At 38.6% G+C, this 23,722-nt stretch overlaps 1 protein-coding gene across 1 annotated transcript in view; it reads left to right on the top strand.

The window, feature by feature from the left end:
- Nucleotides 1-23,722, top strand: part of LOC124555608 (proto-oncogene tyrosine-protein kinase ROS) — a 565,849-nt gene that overhangs the window by 350,648 nt on the left and 191,479 nt on the right. The window contains exons 7-8 of the mRNA XM_047129578.1: nt 14,189-14,336; nt 17,893-18,018. Of these exons, the coding sequence (XP_046985534.1) occupies nt 14,189-14,336; nt 17,893-18,018 (274 nt within the window). The remainder of the gene's footprint in view (nt 1-14,188; nt 14,337-17,892; nt 18,019-23,722) is intronic.

The raw sequence follows: 23,722 nt of genomic DNA, 5'->3' as shown, positions 1-23,722 counted from the left end.
GCTAATAACTTGTATACTTCTGAGTAGATTGTGAAAAAGATTATTTGTGCAGTGTACCCACAAACATGTACAGAAGGACAATGCTGTAAGTTTCAGCACCTCATCAAAAAAACTGGGGAATAATAGGATAGATCACACTCAGAGAATCATTTTTGCCAAGGAATAAATCATTACCATCTTGTCATTGATGCATTATGTGCATGATTTTAATACCTTGGGTACCGTATTTACTCGAATCTAAGCCGCACTTTTTTTCCGGTTTTTGTAATCCAAAAAACCGCCTGCAGCTTAGAATCGAGTGCAAAGCAAGCAGAAGTTCTGAAAAATGTTGGTAGGTGCCGCCGCAACTAACTTCTGCCACCGAATATATGTAGTGCTACACAGGCATGCTTTGTAGGCACAAAGATAAATACTGGCGCCAAACCCTCTGCGTCAGTAAATGAATTAAAAGCAAAAAGGTGGAAGACGAGCTTTTTTCTCTGCCCCAAGTTTCGATCACTGCATTTTCATACATTATCCAACGAAGTAAATACAAATTCCGTATTGTTCATCTTCGAATGTAGCAGCATTTCAATGTACTACGAAAATCCAACTGGCAAGACTGTTTGGGATGTTTGTCAATATGGCCAACTCTACGTTCTGAATTTTTTCCTTCCTGTGAGAAGAGATCGTTGCTAATAGGAACTTTTATGAATTGTGAATCACGTGCAGCATTCTCTTCACCATAAGAATAATACGAATATAAACATTTTGCCATGTATTGTTCCATGTTTGCTGCTATCTCATTTAAATCCTGCCTGCCTAATAAACTATGAAACTAGAGTGAGTCATGTTTATATTCATATTATTCTTATGCCTAATAGTGATACAGTTAGAAATGAAGCATGGCAATTGACTAGATTTTTAAATCTAAGATGACTGTAATTTCTGTGCAGAATGTAATGTACTAAAGAGGCGCCTGCAAAGATTTTCAAACGGAGAAAAATTTTCGCGAAACTCTCGTTCAGAACATCATCTATCATATGCAGTCTATTATTTGGTTCTTGTTGATCATTATAAAAGAAAGCAGCAGTGTAAATAACAACAAATAGCAGTCTCTTGCCATTGTTTCGCTAATGAGAAGATTCTTTTTTTTTTTTTTTTAAATTGTAAGCGGTGGTAGCGCGCACAAAAGCAAGCCATGCTGCGAGTGGCAACAGGCCATAAACACACACTATCAGAATGCGACAAACAATGCATGACACAGTACAGTAATGCATTTTCAGCTTAGAGTGAGAACGGCACTTATCAGATCAAAGAAAAGTAAGCAGTCAATTCAAACCAGACGAAGCATGTGAAAAAGGAAGGGTACCCGTATAAATACGGATGGAGTGCCTGACGCATAGCAATGGCTACCTGGTAAAGCTTAACTGCTAAGCTTACTACTCGAACCAAACTACTGTAGCTGTATCATCATTCATTCGACCTAAATTGTGTCTCATATTACAATGGACCAACTTTGTTTCGATTTGGAGGTGCAGCCTAAAACTTTTCTCTCCCCTTGAACTTCGAGTCTCAAATTTTGGGTGCGGCTTAGATTCGGGAAATTTTTTTTTCCCTTGATTTCGAGTCTCATTTTTCAGGTGCGGCTTAGATTCGAGTGCGGCTTAGATTCGAGTAAATACGGTATTGTTTGCACTGCAACGTAGCCAATGTGTAGTTAGTTGTTGAGTTGTTTCTAATCCTTCACTGTGCCTTACTAGTTGTTTACAGGTGAGATTCTGGTTCCATCATAGAGTATAAATTGTTTGAATTCATTGATGTGACTGTATAGGTTAGGTGATAACGGAGGGGATGCATGTCATATCTATGGGCAGGTTTAGTAATAGGCTATATCCACAGAAAATCTGGTATGTTATTTATGCCTTCAAGAAACAGAGTCTCCATACTGAGCATGTGGGCTGTGGAAGGCATGATATGAGAACAATGGATGTTAAATATCTCAAAGGTTTAGTAGCACAGTTGCAACCTATATGCGTGCATATGCTGTTGACATGGGCCATGTAACCATTTGGAGAGTATTTCAGCAGTATCCGTGTGTACAATCTTCATGAGGTGTAGACACTAGGACTACGCAATATTCCACATCATATATAATCTGTGCAGTGGTTTCTTCATTGAAATGTTAATGATACTGCCCTCCATACACATATTATTCAAATATAAGATTTACTTTATACATGAAAGATATTTTAAGAGGCAGAATAGTCCTTAAACTATAAGAACCCGCCTGATACTGTTGTGTTATCAGCCTTATAAAGTATGTCTGAAGAATCGATAGTCTTCTCAGTGGCTTCGCAGTGTGTGTCTGCCACCTGCTGTCCTTAACACCTGCTTTCAGCTGTATCAGTGCTGATGCAGAGGGAACTGGTGCCTTCCAAATCTTCTTCTTTGTAGAGTAACCTTGAAGTCAGGTTACCATTACTAAAATCCTCTATTCTGATACCTAATGTCACTTTGGTCCTGAACAGTGGCCCGTCTTTGAATAGACTTGAGTTCCTAGAAAAATCATCTCCCCAAATATTTCCCGATTGTGTGGTTTGTATCTAAATATTGCTACATGCCACAATCCGTTTGAAAGATTGTTGAAGTCATTCAAGAAAACAGGCTTCAGTAACATGAAGACATTGATCCATCCTAATTTACAAAGGATTTGCTTTAATACTATCATTCCAGGTAATAGCTTTCTAGAAAACTGTAGCATCCTGGTCTCAACAGATCTGTTATTTTACTTCCAATTTCATTACCTCTCCTCAACTTACTCCACATCTTAGTTGCTGGTTATTTCCCAGTAATATGACTTTCATCTATTTTTCTAGATATCTAGTCCAAGATTGCTTTGTGTCCTCCCTTGTGTAGATCCCACCATCAGTGTCATGTAATTTGACATCCTCTGATCACTAACAGGATGAAGACACAGATGTTTCCTTAGTTTACAGGTATATGATGAAGAATGGCTCCTAGCCATCCTTCACAAAGGGTGCCAAATGTGGTTCTTTTCTTCTCCAGTATCCATTTAGTTCACATAGTGCAGCAAACACATTAAATAACAATCTTTCATGGAATTTCAAGCCCTAAGTGACGTTTTAGCTCCATACGATCTGAAACTGACTGTGTCTAGCAACTTTCTGGTGTCATGCAGCCATTAGTCATCCAATTTGAAGTCTCTGATCACTGGGATATTCAAGTACCATAGTGTCTGATAAAATACCAATGGATTCATCATGACTTGGTACTCAGGGATGAAACCAGTGATACTCATGCTTGACACTCAGTATAAAATTTTGCTTTTCAGAACTTACTGCTTCTAAGGTACACAGTAACAAGAAGTCCAGTTCTTCCATTATTCTTCTTCTACTGCATCGTGAAATATATGGTCTATATTTTATAACAATCTCATATGTCAACTGAATTGATTATTCAACCAGAATGACACATAAAATGGATGCCATTCCTCCTACATGCTGCACAGTAACAGCCTATACTTGGTGACAATGACTTGTAGTATAACAATCACCTCACATCAAAGACAACATTTTCTAGATGAAATCAGGGAAATGAGTTTGAAAGCAGACAACATGCATTGTGTCACTATTTCAAAATTGTGCTATAGTTCCTGAATTTCCTTATCACACTTTTAATAAAGTGCTTGGTTTTAATGAGAACAGCGCGTACAACAAAATACTGAAAAGTAGATACAAAAACTACTGTGAGTATTTTTGAGTTCCTACTTTTATATCTTATTTTATTGAGTAGTCCTAGTTTTTTAGATGTGAGAGAGAACATCATGCTTCATTGGTGGAAAAATCGTGTGTGGAAAGCAAGTGGGGTCTGTTGCTGTTGAATATTTGTAGTTTCCAAAGAACGAGTAAATGATGTAACTATGAAGATAATCCACTGAAGAGAGGAAATAAATCAACTTAGTTAGCCTTTTCTTGGGATGCGGAAAAGTTTTGAAAAAGACTGCATGATAATAACAGTAAGATGCAGTTGCCAACACAGCAGCATTGTATTGGAAAATAGCAAGAAGAAGAAAAATATATGCAGAAAGAGAACTGTTGTAAGGACTGGGAGAACCTTGTTTATGTGAATGAGTTGAGAAAATATTATTGATTAGATATTCATATGATAGATTACTGCTGACGATATATAACAGGTATTGAGTGGCAGACTGTCACTAGAAAAGAACAATTACAGCTAATCTATAAGAAAAAGTTCTTCAGAGAGCTAATAACACACACACACACACACACACACACACACACACACACACATGAGGAACAGTCTCTGTTGTTTCCTGTCACTGTAGCTTGACTGGGTCAAGTAGTGCACTTAAAACCTGCCACAAAGGGACATTCTCTCGCTATTTGGTATCGCTCATCACTGGAACAACTGAACCACTCATTCACATCAGGGCTTTGACTACCTCTCACCATGTGCTGCAATGACAAATATAGTTTACTTTGTAAGTGGAAGTAAACTGATAACTTTAAAACTAGGGCAGCCACAACTGAAGTAATTATACATAATTCATTGAACAATTTGTACAGCATAACAGGTGTTTACATATGGGAGTTAAAACCATTAAAATATTGAACTGAATAAAAAGTACAATAGTCCACTGTAGCTGTATTTATTTAAGTCCATTAGAGACTCAGACAACCAGTTTCACAGATTTTAAGTTGCATCTTCTGGTGTATATAATGCTATGTCCTATGTTATTGCAAGTTATTATAGAATGCCACAGAGTAACAGCTGGCGTGGCTAGGCAAAGATAAAAACTATCATCAGTGATGAATATCCAGTCTGTATTAAAATCATGAACTATTATCACTTTAACAATTAAAATGTGTTCCTGTTGGCATATGTCAAGCAACAGACGATGCCTCTCATAAACGTTATCCAGAAAAATATTGGGTCTGGAAGCCAACATGCTTTTGACACCCATAACTTGCGTTGTCAGCTGCTATGACAAATATATTTAAGAGTGTCAGCTTCCTGAACCAATATTTTACTGTATAACATTTATGAGGGCATTGTCTGTTGCTTGACATAAGGCTCTGAGCACTATGGGACTTAACTTCTGAGGTCATCAGTCCATAAGCCCTCAGGAACATTTTTTAATCAGTAATGTCATGACAATTTGTGATTTTAGCACAGGCTGGACATTCATCATTGATGATGGTTTTTACCAGTGGAAGAAGTCTGAGAACTGTGCCTAGCCATGCCAGCTGTTACACTGTGGCATTCTGTAATAACTCCCTATACCTCATGACATAGCATTATATACACCAGAAGATGCAACTTAAAAGTTGCAAAACTGGTTTGTGAGTCTCTATTCGACTTAAATAAATATAACTACGGTGGACTGGATTTTTGGAGGAAGAAATGAGGTGGAAACAGGGCTAGAGTACTATGAACAAGTAAAGAAAATAAATATTATGCAGACATCATTAGGGCTAACCTTCAAACATGAAAATAAACAGATTATGAGCAGGTATTATAATCTACTGTCTGCTGCAACCCATCTCCACAATGCATGAACAGTGGTGATTTGCTTTAATGAGTATGAAGGTTCTTTCACCCACCCACCCACCCACCCACACACACACACACACACACAAACACAAACACACCTGCTGTACCACCTCTGTTACCAGCCTCCTGAACCAAGAATCACATCTCTGTGGAAGACCTATTCAATTTTTGTGTGTGTTTCTGATAATGTTCGATTCACAAAAATACATAAAATGAGGCTTATTCTGCAACATTCATAATCTGCTTTTATGTAATGGAATGATTAACGTAAAAACTTTGCTTAAATTACTGCTTGTTCTAAAAATTTACAAATTTAACTCTACTAATTTGATTCCTTGCCATTTACATGGAATGTAACTATATTTGTGAAGCACTGATGAAAGTTGTGGTGTTCTCAAGAATTAACGTTGCTGAAAACTTGTACATATAATGTGTTGTTGGTACTGTAATCATATGTTGTTATGGACTCCAAAGAGTGGAGTCACATAAGGAAAAATTGGTTTACCTTGATGTTTAGTGTACTCCTCACATCTGATTGAATGTAGGCTAGGATAAAAAAAAAAAAAAAAAAAAAAAAAAAACACACACACACACACAAACTGAAATATATATATATATATATATATATATATATATATATATATATATATATATATATATATATTTTTTTTTTTTTTTTTTTTTTTTTTTTTTTGTACACTACACTTTAGAAGCAATTTTCATTGGTAAAGAGGAAATAAATACAAAAAAAAGACAGCAGCTTATTTATATTGATTAGAATATGTGTGCTATGTGTAATTGAGTTCCATTGTAATCCAATGATGGTATTTCATGGTTTTTATGTTTGTGAGAGATAACAGGGGGAGTAATAAATAAATACAGATGTTGAAGACTACCTAGAGGATTTAATTTGTAGGTGTGTCGCCAATTGTTTTTAGCCATGTGTGTTGTAGCAAAAAGTGCAGCGAGGCTGTATCAAAGGGTATTTATTGTGCATACAACTATGTGTTCATTAGAAAACAGGAAAACTTCAGAAATGAAATATTTAAAAAATTTCAGTATTAATAATAATATAAAATGAAGCGTAAAGTTAGGAACTATGAGAAATACTTGAATGAAAATTCCCATGTCAACATATCAACTAAGTGAACTGCCATAGAAAATTAGTATGTTATCTCCAAACCAACATATTAAAAAAAATTACAAAATTATCAGACATGTGATCAAATCCAACAGTTAATTCAGGGAATGGCTTCAAAATCTATGAGGCATCAAAGCCCTTTGCAGTTCTTCCTACTGTACATGTGTGAAATGATAAACTGGGAGAGTGTGGAACACATGTGCTTTTTGTCATATCCTTTTTCTAAAATTTGAACGTGTTGAGAATATAGACACAGTGGGACTCAGTCACACAGACTGTGCTGCAGAATTCGTAAACACATTCTCAGTTCAAATATAATACATTTCCTTGAGACAGAAAACCTTCTGTCCACAAATCAGCATGTCTTAGAAAGCATCACTTGTGTGAAATTCAACTGGCTCTTTTCTCACACAGTACTACTTGGTTGAAGGGCAACTGATGGATTCCATATTCCTAGATTTCCAAAACGTATTTGATTCAGTGTCCCACAGCAGACTGTTAATGAAGGTGCGAGCATATGAGATAGATAAAGCAAGTGACAACCATTTGTTCATTGCTGACATTAGAGTTGCACTCTACCAAAACTAGTTCATCTACCAAAACTATAGTTTGGTAGCTTTGGTACAGTACATAAGTGATATAGTAAATGGTAAGATTATCAATAGTTTTGGTAGCATTGGTAGGGAATGAAACATAAACAAATGTGTGAAGAGAAACTGGAAGCTGATGAATTTTCTTTGTTGTTTATTTCTTTTGCACATAATTAGAACTGCACAACATTGAGTGTTAGTCCGTTGTGTGTTTTATATCCTTGCAAAATATCAGTTGCATTTTACAAGTAATAAAAATTAGTAGATCATGTAACTTTTGCACTTTTAGGTAATCAAGGCAGTTACTTTTGCTGCATATACAGTTTACATCCACAAACATAAAAAGCTATATAATTATTGTTGTTATTTTGTCCTCAATAGAACAGCAAGGCTAGAGTTTCCTGTTATTGTTGATAAGTATAGAAATTGTTTATGAATAACAGAAACATGTTTTATATTTTTTCATGGGAGTATTGAAGTGATGTTTTTTCTTTTTTATCTGTTTTGTTTTTTAGAAAATTGCATTTTCTAGTGCTATATGATAAGCCTGTACTTTTTATTTTTACCAGAACAACACTCTGTTTCATGTTAGAAATCAACAGTTTTTGAATAAAACCTGAATCAAACATTAACAGTTTCAGTTTTGCTATAAATACCATTATTTTTAATTACCGGGCAGGAGGATCGCTATGTAGAACAAAAATGTTCCATAGGTTACACATGCATATACATGTCTATACTCAGTTTCTATATAGTTCAAAGCTTCTGTTGATGGTTCACCATTTCCAGTTTCTAGGGGAATCTAGTAATACACTGATTGCATATGCAGATAAAGTGATCAAACTGAGGGAACACCTGACTAGTATGCAACAAACCTAACATACAGGTAATGCAGTTATGACCTTAACTGATGAAAGGTACTTGCAAAACTACCACAGTCTACACCTACTTACGTTAGTGTATGATATCCCATGGTAGTTTTAACTCTAGGTAAGGTACTTGGGTACTGTAGTTTCCAAAAAAAGATGTTGATTATAATGTTTTTGTAGCATCTTTACGGGGATTGTGCTCAAGTATCCAAGATCAGTGACAAGTAGGGTTCACAGAGAACATTGAACATTTACGAAGGAGCAACGTGAATGCTGGTAGACCTGTATGATTCACAACAGGGTGTCATGGAAATACAGAAAAATTTTGACTGACAGATATTCTAACAAGATGTAACAATAACTTGTGAAAACATTGTCAGAAAACCCAAGAACCAATTTTTAAATTGGACTTTCCTAATATCCTTCAGCCCTCCATATATGACTATAGTAGGGATCAAAATATAAAATTATGTCACAAAGGGTAAAATAGTAAATCATCCTTCTGACCATCTATCTGTTAAAGGAGCAGGAAGAAATTTTGATGCTGCACAATAAAAAATATTAAAACATCATGTTGCTGCAGAAATTGCCTTCTTATTGTACAGTTTAATACCCTGTTCAAAAAAGTTAAAAAAAGTAAGACATGCAACAAGGTTTGAAGTCATGCATACTGTGAAAAACATATGGGTTACCAAAATCGGTGAGGCATGTGTTTTGTGAACATTAATCAATAATTGAATTATGAAAGAAACATGGCATTTCACATAATGATGTTAATTCAAAATTTCTGTAATCCACAAAACACCTTTATAACAATGAAAACAATCAATTATTGATAAAATTAATTGGATAAATAAAAATGTACTCACCAAGTGCAGCAATACACTCACGTAAAAGACTGTTGTGATTGGCAAGCTTTCGGAGCCAGTGGCTTCTTCAGGCGGAAGGGTTGAAGGGGAAAGAAGAAGGGTGAAGGAAAAGAAAGGATTGGAGAGGTCTAGCAAAAGGGGTAGAATTTGGAAAAGTCACCCAGAACTGCAAGTGAGAGGAGGCTTACCACATGGTATGTGGAAGAAAGACATTTTCGGAGACTGCATTGGACGAGATTCGAAAAACTGAGAGCTTAAAGATGGAAGATAGGGTAATATGCAAGACAGAAATTACTACTAAAACATCATGAATGAGTTAATAAGAGTGAGAAGCTAAGTGCATTGTACATAACAGAGGTGGGAGGGGGCAGTGAAAAACATACAGGAAAGACAATTAAAGATGTAGAAAACTAGAACGGAGTGAAGCAAAGAGTAGTTCCAGTGAAGAAAAGCTGAGACGGAAGAGATTAACGTAAATGAAGGCCAGGTGGGTGGCAAGAACAAGGACATGTTGTAGTGCTAGTTCCCTTGCGGAGTTCTGAGAAACTGGTGTCTGGGGGAAGAATCCAGATGGCGCACATTGTGAAACAGGTGTTGAGGTCACGAATGTCATGTTGAAGAGCATACTCTGCAACAAGATATTGCCAGTATATACCCTCTGCCTGTGCCCATTCATCCTAATTGACAATTTGGTGGTAGTCATGTTGGTGTAGAAGGCTGAACAGTGTTTACATAATAGCTAGTATATAACATGTTGTTTCGCAGGTGGCATAACATGTACTGTCAAAGGGAGAGCCACTTGCGAGACAACACGTCATATACCAGCTATTATGTAGACACTGTTCAGCCTTCTACGTCGGCATGACTACCACCAACTTATCAATTAGGATGAATGGGCATAGGCAGAGGCTATATACTGGCAACTTGCAATATCTTGTTGCAGAGAATGCTCTACAACATGACATTCGTGACCTCGGCACCTGTTTCACCACACTCGCCATCTGGATTCTTCCCCCAGACACCAGTCTCTTAGAACTCCGCAAGGGAACTAGCACTACAACATGTCCTTGGTTCTCGCCACACTACTGGCCTAAATTTTCATTAATTTCTTCTGTCTCAGCTTTTCTTCACTGTAATTTCTCTTTGCTTCACTCTGTTTTAGTTTTCTACATCTTTCGTTGTCTTTCCTTCCTATTTTTCATAGCCCCCTCCCACCTGTGTCATGTACACTGCACTTAGCTTCTCACTCTTATTAACTCGTACATGATGTTTTAGTAGTATTCTCTGTCTTGCATATTACCCTGTCTTCCACCTTTAAGTTCTCAGGTTTTCAAATCTCTTTGGATGCAGTCCCCAACAATCAGTCTTTCCTTCTCATCCCATACGGTAAGTGTCCCCTGACCTGTTGTCCTGGGTGACTTTTCCAAAATCAACCCTTTTCCTAGATCTCTCCAGTCCTTTTCCTTCACCCTTCTTCCTTCCCCATCAACCCTTCTGCCTGAAGAAGGAGCCACTGGTTCCAAAAGCTTGCCAATCACAACAGTCTTTTATGTCTGTGACAAAATAGTTTTAGTTACTTATTACAGACTGAAAAATGAAAAGAGTAAGAATATAGTTGAAAACAAAATAGCAAACATTTGCATTGTAAACAAGTAATAACGATAAAGCTTAGGGTGCCAGGTAGGCTGTGAATCAGTAGTGGGGAAAAAATACTGACATCAAAAAAGTTTTGCATCACATCAGATCTCAGAGTTCCGGAACCTGTACAGAAAATTGGAATAGAGATCAACATAAACATTATTTGCACCCTTTTTATTGCTTATGAGAACAACACATTCCATGTTTTACCACCATACAGTGAGACCTTCGGAGGTGGAGGTCCAGATTACTGAACACAGCGGTACCTCTAGTACCCAGTAGCACATCCTCTTGCATTGATGCATGCCTGTATTCATCGTGGCATACTATCCACAAGTTGATCAAGGCACTGTTTTTCCAGATTGTCCCACTCCTTAACAGCGATTCAGTGTGGATCCCTCAGAGTGGTTGGTGGGTCACATCATCCATAAACAGACCTTTTCAATCTATCTCAGGTGTGTTTGGTTGGGTTCATGTCTGGAGAACATGCTGGACACTCTAGTCAAATGATGTCGTTATCCTGAAGGAAGTCATTCACAAGATGTGCATGATGGGGGCATAAATTATCATCCATGAAGACGAATGCCTTGCCAATATGCTGCTGATACGGTTTCACTATTGATCAGAGGATGGCATCCATGTATCGTACAGCCATTACGGCACCTTCCATGACCACCAGTGTCGTACATCGGCCCCACATAATGCCACCCCAAAAGAGCAGGGAACCTCCTCCTTGCTGCACTCACTGGACAGTGTGTCTAAGGCGTTGAGCCTGACCGGGTTGCCTCCAAACACATTTCCGATGATTGTGCGACACTCATCAGTGAAGTGAATGTGATGCCAATCCTGAGCAGTCCATTCGGCATATTGTTGGGTTCATCTGTACCGCACTGCATGGTGTCGTGGTTGCAAAGATGGACCTTGCTATGGATGTCAGGAGTGAAGTTGCGCATCATGCAGCCTATTGCGCACAGTTTGAGTCATAACATGATGTCCAGTGGTTGCACAAAAACCATTATTCAACATGACGGTATTGCTGTCAGGGTTCCTCCAAGCCATAATCCATAGGTAGCGGTCATCCACTGCAGTAGTAGCCCTTGGGCGGCCTGAACGAGATGTGTCATCGACAGTTCCTGTTTCCCTGTATCTCCTCCATGTTCGAACAACATCACTTTGGTTCACTTCAAGACACCTGGACACTTCCCTTGTTGAGAGCCCTTCCTGGCACAAAGTAACAATGCGGATGCGATCGTACTGTGGTCTTGACCTTCTAGGCATGGTTGAACTACAGACAACACGAGCTGTGTGCCTCCTTTCTGGTGGAATGACTGGAACTGGTTGGCTGTCAGACCCCCTCCATTTAATAGGTGCTCATGCATGGTTGTTTACATCTTTGGGCAAGTTTAGTAACATCACTGAACAGTCAAAGGGACTGTGTCTGTCATACAATATCCACAGCCAACGTCTATCTTCAGGAGTTCTGGAAACCGGGGTGATGCTAAACTATTTTTGATTTGTGTAGAAAAAAATGGGTTTTTTGCAATCTAAATAAATGAAGCTTAAAATAATGTATGGGAATCATAAGCAATTATTTTTATGTAAATTTATCTTGTTGTGGTCATGCTGCAGTGATTTTTCTGGTACAGAATTTTGCACTGTGAGGTACTGTTAGTTCTTAACTGTGAACATGTTTTAGTCGTCCTCTTCAACTTATAAATGAGAGTGTTATTTTCACTTATGATTGTGTTTCCTGGCAGTGAAGAATATTACTAACCCATGATTGATACCATGTTTATACTGCTGCTTGCGCTATGTGTAAAACGTTATTTGTTCCACTTTCTGACTTTATAACTACCATTCTTTATTCATTTAGCACCTGTCCTTAATGCATGCCTCTTTCCTTCTCTAATAAGCAGCTTGAAAAACTAACATCATTCAAATAATTATACACACTGAGGTGACAAAGGACATGGAATAGTAATATATTACATATACAGACAGTGGTAGTATCGCGTACACACAGTATAAATGAGCAGTGCATTGGCGGATCTGTCATTTGTACTTAGGTGATTCATGTGAAAAGTTTTCCACCATGATTATGGCCTCATGACAGGAATTAACAGACTTTGAATGCGGAATGGTAGTTGGAGCTAGATGCATGGGGCATTCCATTTCAGAAATGGTTAGGAAATTCAATATTCCAAGATCCAAAGTGCCAAGAATGTGCCCAGAATACCAGATTTCAGGCATTGCCTCTCACCGCGAACAATGCAGTGGCCAACAGCTTCACTTTATGACCAAGAGCAGGAGCATTTGCATAGAGTTGTCAGTGCTAACAGACAAGCAGCACTGCGTGAAATAACCACAGAAATCCATGTGAGACATACAACGAATGCATCTGTTATGACAGTGAGGCAGAATTTGGCATTAATGGCCTATGGCAGCAGATGACCATTGCAAGTGCCTTTGCTAACATCTTGACATCAACTGCAGCAGGTCTGGGCTCCTGACCTTATTGGTTGGACCCTAGATGACTGGAAAACTCTGGTTTGGTCAGATGGTTCCTGATTTCAGTTGGCAAGAGTTGATGGTGGGGTTCGACTGTGACGCAGCTCACACAATGCCATGGACCCAAGTTGTCAACAAGACACTGCACAAGCTGGTGGTGGTTCCATAATTGTGTTGGCTGTATTTACATGGAATGGACTGGGTCCTCTGGTCCAATTGAAACAATTATTGACTGGAAATCGTTATGTTCGGCAATTTGGAGACCATTTGCAACAATTCATGGACATGTCATCAGGCCACAATTGCTCGCAATTTGTTTGAAAAACGTTCTGGACAGTTTGAGATAATGATTGACCTCCCAGATTGCCTAACACGAATCCCATCTAACATATCTGGGACATAATCAAGAGGTCAGTTTGTGCACAAAATCCGGCTGTAGAGCCGCATGTCTCAATATTTCTGCATGGGACTACCAGCGGCGTGTTGAGTCCATGCCAAATCAAATTGCTCCTCTATGCTGCTCTGTGCTGGACAAAAGGAGGTCCAGCACAATATTAGGAGGTATCCCATGACTTTTGTCACCTCAGTGTGTGTGTGTGTGTGTGTGTGTGTGTGTGTGTGTGTGTGTGTGTGTGTCTGAGCGCATGTGTTTATATATATGTACTTTATTTTTCCTGTTTCAGTGGTTGCATGAAATGTCTACTATAATGTGACTATCATTTAATGCAAATGTAAGGATCTATGTTACAGTTTCAGTGTTGTAATGTACATAAAGAAAATGAAAGTAGGACATAAAATGGTTAGTGGGAGAGAGAGAGGGTCAAATGAAAAGAGAGGGAGAGAGAGAGAGAGAGAGAGAGATCTGTTTATTCTCATTCATTCTATTTTAACATGTTATATGTTTCTCATTTTGGGCTTCCGTTAATTAGTATTTTGGAAACCTTTGTCTGTATTATGTGTCTTAAAGTTTCTGGTGCTTACTGCCTGTTTCTATAGGATGTGCCTGCATCAGAACAGACTGGATCATATATGTTTACAAATGTTGAGGCAAACAAGACATACAGTTTATCTGTCGCAATGAGAAACTCTGTTGGTCAAGGACCTTCAGTTTCCACTTTTGTAACGACTCCTCCAGAGCAGAAAGGTATGTGAATTTTGATACTGACAAAAAAGATTACAGAGCTCCTGTATATGAAGGCATGGTGAAAAGTAATGCCTTTGAATTTTTTATGTGAAAATGCTTAAAGATTTTTAAATGAGACAAAGGCTACTAACATTCTACATTTTTATACTTCATGTTTTTTGCAGCCCTCTGCCACTAAAGGGCTCCGAATTGTAGTGTGTAACATGGTGGTGTGTAACGTAACTCTGTTGGCACATGAGAAACAGAATGTTGTAATCAGGTTTCAAATTCAGAAAGTTCCTCCATACATGTAGCACCCTCTCCTTCAGCATGACAATGCCAGATCACACATGAGTGCTGCAACATCTGCAATAATCTGATGCCTTGGGTTCACTGTCATCAAAACTTAATGAACATCTTCGAGGACTTCACTTTGATAGTGACGAAGCAGTGCAAGCAGAGGTGAGCTTGTGTCTCTGTCAACAGAGTCAAACATTCTACAGTGTTCCAACAAACTAGTCTCTTGTTGGAAGAAATGTGTTCATCCCTGGGAGACTGTGTTGAGAAATAAATTTCCAGACATGAGGAATAATGATGTAGAATGTTCATAACATCTGTTTTATTTAAAAAGCATTAAGACTTTTCACATAAAAAATTCTGTGGCATTACTTTTAAGCACATGCTCGTACATTTTGCATTGCTTAATATCGTCATAATGGATAATATTTGTATATGCTTCTAGATTTTTAAATTGCTTTTACTAACAGAGTGTTTTGTGTGTGTGTGTGTCTGTCTGTCTGTGTAAGCAAGCCTAATGAAACACTGTGTTTGAAGTTTGAGCCAATTGCAGGGAGCTATAACAATTATAATTAAGGGGAATGGATATAGCCAGTACAATGAGATGATTTTATTGAAGGAATGTCTGGGGTTTCTCTTCCAAATCAGATTAAATCATTGAAAATTTTTTAACACTGTTATGCTTGGATAATGTAACAGTTAGTCATTTATAGTCAGCAGTACATCCATAAGTACAAAAATAATTGGATACTGAAGGCGTGAATAAGATTGTTTAAATGAAGCGAGTAGGTATCACTTTGCCTTTCCATGCATTCTAAGCAACATAATGTGTACTGATTACCATGTCTGACTGGTTATAAAAGTGTGTTACATTTCAAGGATCTGCCACTTTTGTCTCTGTAGTCACTGCAGCAGCCAATTTGGAAATATGATATGATATGATCATTTCGATAAGATCTGAGGTACCCAGAGAGATCGTACCCTGGGAGTAAAGAGTGGAACAGTCAATAGGTCCTAAATTTGCTGGTATCTCCATTCTCAGAAAACCAAATGTAAATGAGATCCCCAGTGAATTATTCTGTGTCCAGTTACACCACTACCTGATGTCCATGATGGTAACACTCCACTTTATGGCAACTCTCTCCTTATTTGCACACCAGTTTCAGCAAGGTTATGTACAGTGATACATAAGAGATTTAAATGCAGATGCATGCTATTAGTGTAAGCCAGCCAGTAGGTAATCCTTGTTCTGTAAGTATTGGGTTGACCACAGGACCTGTGTGCAGAAGCATCGTAACCTGCACACTTATTTTTTAGGCACTATACAGTTTAAAGGACCACTGATTAGATTAGATTACATTTACTTTCATTCCAATTGATCCATAGTGAGGAGGTCCTCCAGGATGTGGAACATATTAGAAAGCCATGCGGCATTAGCCGAGCGGTCTAAGGTGCTGCAGTCATGGACTGTGTGGCTGGTCCCGGTGGAGGTTCGAGTCCTCCCTTGGGCATGGGTGTGTGTGTTTGTCCTTAGGATAATTTAGGTTAAGTAATGTGTAAGTTTAGGGACTGATGACCTTAACAGTTAAGTCCCACAAGATTTCACACACATTTGAACATGTCAGAAAAACAATAATGCATGACAAATATTTACAACTAAAACAAATAAGCTAACGTACCTTCCACAGGTCCCAAGTGGAATGATCATCATTATTTTTTTAATGAACGCTATATGAAAGGAACATTTTACAACACTCATTTATTAAGACTGCATTAATGCACTGAAATTAAAATTTAAGAAAAAATGTTTTTCTTATTTGTAAGGTAATAAACATATAATAGCACTACTACAATACTTATTTACAATGAACACATTATTGCACTGAAATGGTGCAAAAGTTAGATGGTAGTGTATATATATAGAAATTCATCAATGGAGTAGAAGGAATTGGCCACCAATAAATGTTTAAGGCTTTTCTTAAACTGAATTTCATTGGTTGTTAAGCTTTTTATGGCTGCCGGCAAGTTATTGAAAATGTGTGTTCCTGAATAATGACACCTTTTTTAAAAGAGTAAATGACTTTAAATCCTCGTGAAGATTATTCTTATTTATAGTATTAATTCCATGAACTGAGCTGCCAATTTGAAAAATTGATATATTTTTAATGACAAATTTGATTAAGGAATAATATATTGGGAAGCAATAGTTAGTATCCCTAGTTCCCTAAACAGGCCTCTGCAGAATGTTCTTGAGTTCACATCACATATAACTCTTATTGCACATTTTTGTGCCCAGAAAACTTTAGTTGGCTTGATGAATTACCTTGATGAATTATATCAAGAGACTGAATGCAGATCATAGAAACTATCCTATTAGTCGCAGTGTCACAAAATATCTTCCTTGTAGAACACATAAGGTGAGTTTGGATACACCCAACAGAAAACACTTCTGTATGTGGGAACTATGGGTGGTGATCCAAACAGCCTCAGATAAATTATTGGAGCATTTCATCACACACATGTATGAATCCATCTTGAAATGTCCAGTAAGCAGTTTGCAAAATGAAGTGAGCAGTGCGAGAGGTTTTCATGTATTGTGCACAAATATTGCAGAGTGATCACTTAAATTGTCATAATTCCATATCACTGTTATCGTGTTCTTCAATCACAAAATTCAGTGCATTTGGATTCAGTGTTCTGGGTACAATTACAGTCTGTACAGTGAAAGTAATTCCAGACAGTTTAAGCGATCTTGGCATGGCTGCTTCATGCTTCTGCAGCAGCCAGTCATATACAGAAATTTTGTATATGTCTCTTTGGAAAAAACTCGGTTTAGACACATTTCAGTAGATGACTTTAACACACCAACTGCCTTTTGATATTAACAGTTGAAAACTGACAACAGTGCTACCAGCTGTCAGGGATTTTCTTTTGCCATATGGAGTATAATTTTCCTTCCTGTTTTGTCACTAATTGTATTTTATGAACTGCATGCTCATTAGTCTGAGCAGCAGTTTGATGGCTAAAAAACCTTGTATAAATATGCTTGAGTATGAAACATAATCAAGAGCAGAATATGTAGAAACAATATCACATGTGAAAGCAAACAGATAGTAAAATGGGTTCTGTTTGCCTGTGAAGAGAAAGAAATCTTATCCCACTGTGTGACATGTTTTCCTAGTTTTAAAAGGTTATTTATATTTTGTTGCCCATTTTCCAGAGACATTTAATGAATTATATGTATAGTTATTCATATTTCTTTATTTTCAATTTTTTTCAGTAAATGACAGCAGCACAACAGTGCAGCCAGTACTTATTCTTGCAGCTGAAGATGCTATTATAAGGCAGTCAAGGGATATGGTGGATGAACCTGTTGTCATTTATAAGACAAAAGAGAAAATTAAGGGTAAATCAACAGTGAATGTGAAATAATGTACCTTACTTACCTTCTGTTGTTATACATTTTTATTAATAGAAGTAAGCAGAATCTATGAATCACAGTTCTAAAACAGTTATTACACAGTTACTTGCTTAGAGGATGATCAGAGGAAAATTAAATTATTATATGCCATGTGTATGCATGAGGTTCACCAACAAAAATTTTAAAATACTGTAAAATAATTATTTTATATTTTGAATGCTTAGTGTACTTACAACTTCCCATCATGTAGAAATTTTCAGTCAGTTATTTTAGTTGCTCTACTCTATTAATAATATAAGCTCAATTGTTACTCAGATATTTTTTGTTGTGAAAACAAAAATTACAGTTACACAATACAAAATCATGATATGAAACATTTAATGTGGCATCAACAAGCATAAAAATGTTACAGGGGTTGACATTCAGAGTTATTCTAGAGTGAGTAGATGCATTATGCTATTGTTCCGATTCTTCTTCCACTAAAGCCATCAATAGTAGTGAATGTGTCTCATAAAATCTGTTATTCTTGTTGTCTAAAGACTACAAGAGAGTATACAGAATGTATGTCTGAGATTATTATTGATCAAGGCCAATATCTGTTGGGGTTGGGTTGGTTGGGGAAGGGGACCAGACAGCGAGGTCATCGGTCTCATCGGATTAGGGAAGGAAATCGGCCATGCCCTTTGAAAGGAACCATCCCGGTATTTGCCTGGAGCGATTTAGGGAAATCACGGAAAACCTAAATCAGGATGGCCGGACGCGGGATTGATCCGTCGTCCTCCCGAATGCGAGTCCAGTGTCTAACCACTGCGCCACCTTGCTCGGTCGCCAATATCTGTGTTTTGGATCACATTGTGTTGTGAATATTATGATATACCTCTGCAAATAATTTTGAAAATCTCGAGTGTGTTGGATAAATTATGTACCATTTTCAGTTGTAGCTCAACTTAGAAATTTATCTGCCATGATCAGTCTTTTTCTTAGGTTTCTTGTAATAATCTTTATTCTCAATGCCCCTACTTCTCTTGAGTATTAAACTTACACACTTCAGGAATTGATGTGTTTAACTTCTTAATGTTGCTCACTCTCTCTGGTAGTTCCATTGAGATCTCAGTGTGTGGTAGTTCCATTGAGACCTCAGCGCATATCAGAGATATCAACCATTAGCAGTATTTGCATTTCAACCATTGGTCTCAGCCCCATCATAAATTTCCCTATAACATTGGAAGTCATAAAAATATGTATTTAGAATTAATATTTGTGATGATACATGCGATTCTTCTATTCCTATTTTACTCAATTGTACAGACCCGTTAATTAAAAGTTATTCATACCATCGTCAGTTGCTACTCAGTAATGCCTTGTAACATTCTCCCTCAATAACCTCAATCCTGACATGAACATTTAGCCAGTTTTACTCCATATGCTTGAAACTGTGTGGGTGGAAGCAGTTACATGTGTTGTTTTGTGTAAGCCCTGAAATACTTCATTCTCCTACACATATATTCTGTGGTTATGTTTAGTCTTGGCTTCTCATTCATTTTCACTGCACCATTAGTGTGTTATCTTTTCATAATTGCTTTAATTTAATTTAATTAAAAATTGAATGTTGGAAGGATTAGAGATAGAAATTGGAAAAGTGAAAAAAAAGAACAAGGAACAGGAAAGAGTGGATAATAGGAAGTTTATTGGATAAAATGGATGAACACAGGAAATGAAAAAAATGACAATTTGGATGAAGGCAGAAGCCAGTACAGAAAACTGAACAATAAACTGAGAAGGTTAACTTACCAGTCTAGAGAGGATTGAATGAGGGAACAGTGTGAGCAATTAGAAGAATTGGAAAACAACTGAAAATTGGAAGAAATGCACAGAAAAATGAAATCTTTAACAAAAAGAGAAGTATGGTGGGTTAGTTAGTACCCCTATTGGGCGCCTTCCCGGGTAGCGGATGGGGGAAGCCTCCTAGATATAAGTGGTACTGGGGAAATGAAATACCCAGGGCAGACCAAAAACTAACAAACATCTCAAACCCACTGGCTTTGGGATCCAACAGCCACTGGTCAGCGTCTGTTCCTCTAGTTGAGGCAGCTGCACTAAAGTCTTCTCGAACTCAAAAATCGAGTCATATACATATGATCTCAGTTGCAATCACCACAAAAACTGAAATTCAACTTGAATGCATGATGGAAAAGACAATCATTGAATCACTACTCCAGGCACTAGTCGATAGACTGGACCCTCCTGATCATCAGATTCTGGGGGGGGGGGGGGGGGTCCAGAGACACCATTCAGGAGAAAGAATAGGAGCTCCTCAAGAACTCTGAACCCTCTCAAGACTAAACATAAGAATTTTATTGGCACAATTAATGTAAACACTCTTACCAAAACAGGCAAATTAGAAGATCTCACTAACACCCTTCAAAAATTTGACATAAAAATCACTGCACGCTAAGAGACTAGATTTACTGACAAAGGACATTTCAACACAGAGAAATTCAGAATGTACGAGGGTAAGCCTGCCATAAAAGTTAGAGACAAACTACAAACTACCACTCCTGGGAACCGGGTTCACCATACACAACTCAGCACTTGATTCAGTTATCGACTTCACCTCTCCCAATAATAGAATCTCATTACTGTCAGTGAAATCAGCTAATAAAGCTTACACACTAATCAATGTACATGCCCTTACAAATCAACATAACAAACCGATCCTGAAACCGTGGATAATTTCTGGGAAACTCTAGAAGAAGAAACCAACAAAATACCAAGGCCCCATGTGAAAATCCTGTTGGGCAATTTTAATGTACAGCTAGGAAAAGAGAGAAAATTCGGAGATGTAACAGGCCCTTATACCAGACACAAATGTACCAACAAGAACAGTGAGAAACTAATTGACTTCTGCAGGAACTTTGGATTTAAAGTTAAGAGCACCCAATTACAAAAACCTACACATAAGCTAACCACATGGAGATCTCCCAATCTGAAGCAGTGTGAATACAAAATTGATTGCATTGTGATTTCCAAGGAAAATATGAAAGAAATTCTAAGCATCAGATCTTCTAAAGGTGCTTTTAAATCAGACCATCATCTCCTACAAATAAAGACAAATTTTCAACCAAATAGAAGGAAAAAATATCCACCCAAAAACACGAAGCCAGATCCAGAATTTCTGAAACTCAACAAAGCACAAATCATCAAACAAATTAATCAGGAAAAATCAATAGACTGGAAGAAACTAACAATGAAAATTCAGGAAGCCATGAAACTAGGACAACCCCCTCGCATCAGAAAACACCACTGGTGGAACACAGTCTTGATCAGGCAATAGACAACCGAATAACAGCCTGGAAAAAATTCAACAGCCACAAAACCAAGGAAAACTGGGACATCTTTCTTAGAACTCTTAAACAGACTGCAATGGTGATTCGAAAAGAAAAATGAGGATATGACAACAATAGACTCCATGAAATCCAACAGGATTTTGACAAAAATAATACAAGAAATTTCTACATGACATTTAGAGAAAATCTTCAGGAATACCAAGCACCCAGTCAGTGCTTCAAAAGACCCAACAGCTTGTTGGAAACCAACTCAAAAAACAACTGCAAAACGTTAGCACAGTGTTTCTGCTCCTTTCTTAACTGTGAACCACAACAGGAAAAATTTGACTTCATACCCCTGGTATTCACACACCTGGACTCGAAATCCCCACATCTCACAGAAATTACGGTGATAGTCAAGCAGCTCAAGAACAACAAAGCACCAGAAGATGGGATTATCACAGAACTCTACACTGACACAGAAACTTCATCAGCTAATCTCAGATATATGGGAGACAGAGGAAATACCAGAAGACAGAAATGTGCTCTGATCCATCCGTTACACAAAAAGGGTGACAAGATTGACACCAACAACTACAGAGGAATCTCTCTGCTCCCAGTGGTGTACAAAATCCTCTCCAAAGCACTTCTAAACGGAATAGAGCCCCAGGAGAATCCACTAATTGGTGAATACTAGGCTGGATTCAGAAAAGAGTGATCATGTATGGAACAGATCTGGAGCCTAAAGACGATACTACAAATGAGAAAATGCAGGGATATAGTAACTACATTCATCAATTACTGGAAAGCTTATGACTTAATAGATGTTGAAACCCTCTTTAAAACTACGGAGAATTCGGAATCAACCAAAAGACCCAGAAAATCATAGTACTAAAGTAAAATGCCTTGCCTTCACAGATGATATTGCTATTATCAGAAAAAAACAGGAAAGAAGTGATTCATGCAGCTGAAAAACTACACAAAATTGCACAGAAAACTGGATTGGAAATTTCATATGAAAAAACCTAGTATATGGAAAGATGACCAGAAAATAAGTCCCCACTAATCACAAAACACGGTAACATCACACAAGTCAGTGGAAATTTTAATATTACTTGTCCAGTGTAACATGCATGGATGATATCTTATCTTTCTCTTATGTGAATATACACTCCTGGAAATTGAAATAAGAACACCGTGAATTCATTGTCCCAGGAAGGGGAAACTTTATTGACACATTCCTGGGGTCAGATACATCACATGATCACACTGACAGAACCACAGGCACATAGACACAGGCAACAGAGCATGCACAATGTCGGCACTAGTACAGTGTATATCCACCTTTCGCAGCAATGCAGGCTGCTATTCTCCCATGGAGACGATCGTAGAGATGCTGGATGTAGTCCTGTGGAACGGCTTGCCATGCCATTTCCACCTGGCGCCTCAGTTGGACCAGCGTTCGTGCTGGACGTGCAGACCGCGTGAGACGACGCTTCATCCAGTCTCAAACATGCTCGATGGGGAACAGATCCGGAGATCTTGCTGGCCAGGGTAGTTGACTTACACCTTCTAGAGCACGTTGGGTGGCACGGGATACATGCGGACGTGCATTGTCCTGTTGGAACAGCAAGTTCCCTTGCCGGTCTAGGAATGGTAGAACGATGGGTTCGATGACGGTTTGGATGTACCGTGCACTATTCAGTGTCCCCTCGACGATCACCAGTGGTGTACGGCCAGTGTAGGAGATCGCTCCCCACACCATGATTCCGGGTGTTGGCCCTGTGTGCCTCGTTCGTATGCAGTCCTGATTGTGGCGCTCACCTGCACGGCGCCAAACACGCATACGACCATCATTGGCACCAAGGCAGAAGCGACTCTCATCGCTGAAGACGACACGTCTCCATTCGTCCCTCCATTCACGCCTGTCGCGACACCACTGGAGGCAGGCTGCACGATGTTGGGGCGTGAGCGGAAGACGGCCTAATGGTGTGCGGGACCATAGCCCAGCTTCATGGAGACGGTTGCGAATGGTCCTCGCCGATACCCCAGGAGCAACAGTGTCCCTAATTTGCTGGGAAGTGGCGGTGCGGTCCCCTACGGCACTGCGTAGGATCCTACGGTCTTGGCGTGCATCCGTGCGTCGCTGCGGTCCGGTCCCAGGTCGACGGGCACGTGCACCTTCCGCCGACCACTGGCGACAACATCGATGTACTGTGGAGACCTCACGCCCCACATGTTGAGCAATTCGGCGGTACGTCCACCCGGCCTCCCGCATGCCCACTATACGCCCTCGCTCAAAGTCCGTCAACTGCACATACGGTTCACGTCCACGCTGTCGCGGCATGCTACCAGTGTTAAAG

The sequence above is a fragment of the Schistocerca americana genome, chromosome X (genome assembly GCF_021461395.2).
Source record: "Schistocerca americana isolate TAMUIC-IGC-003095 chromosome X, iqSchAmer2.1, whole genome shotgun sequence".
Taxonomy (NCBI): domain Eukaryota; kingdom Metazoa; phylum Arthropoda; class Insecta; order Orthoptera; family Acrididae; genus Schistocerca; species Schistocerca americana.
This window is presented reverse-complemented; position numbering and strand designations above follow the sequence as displayed.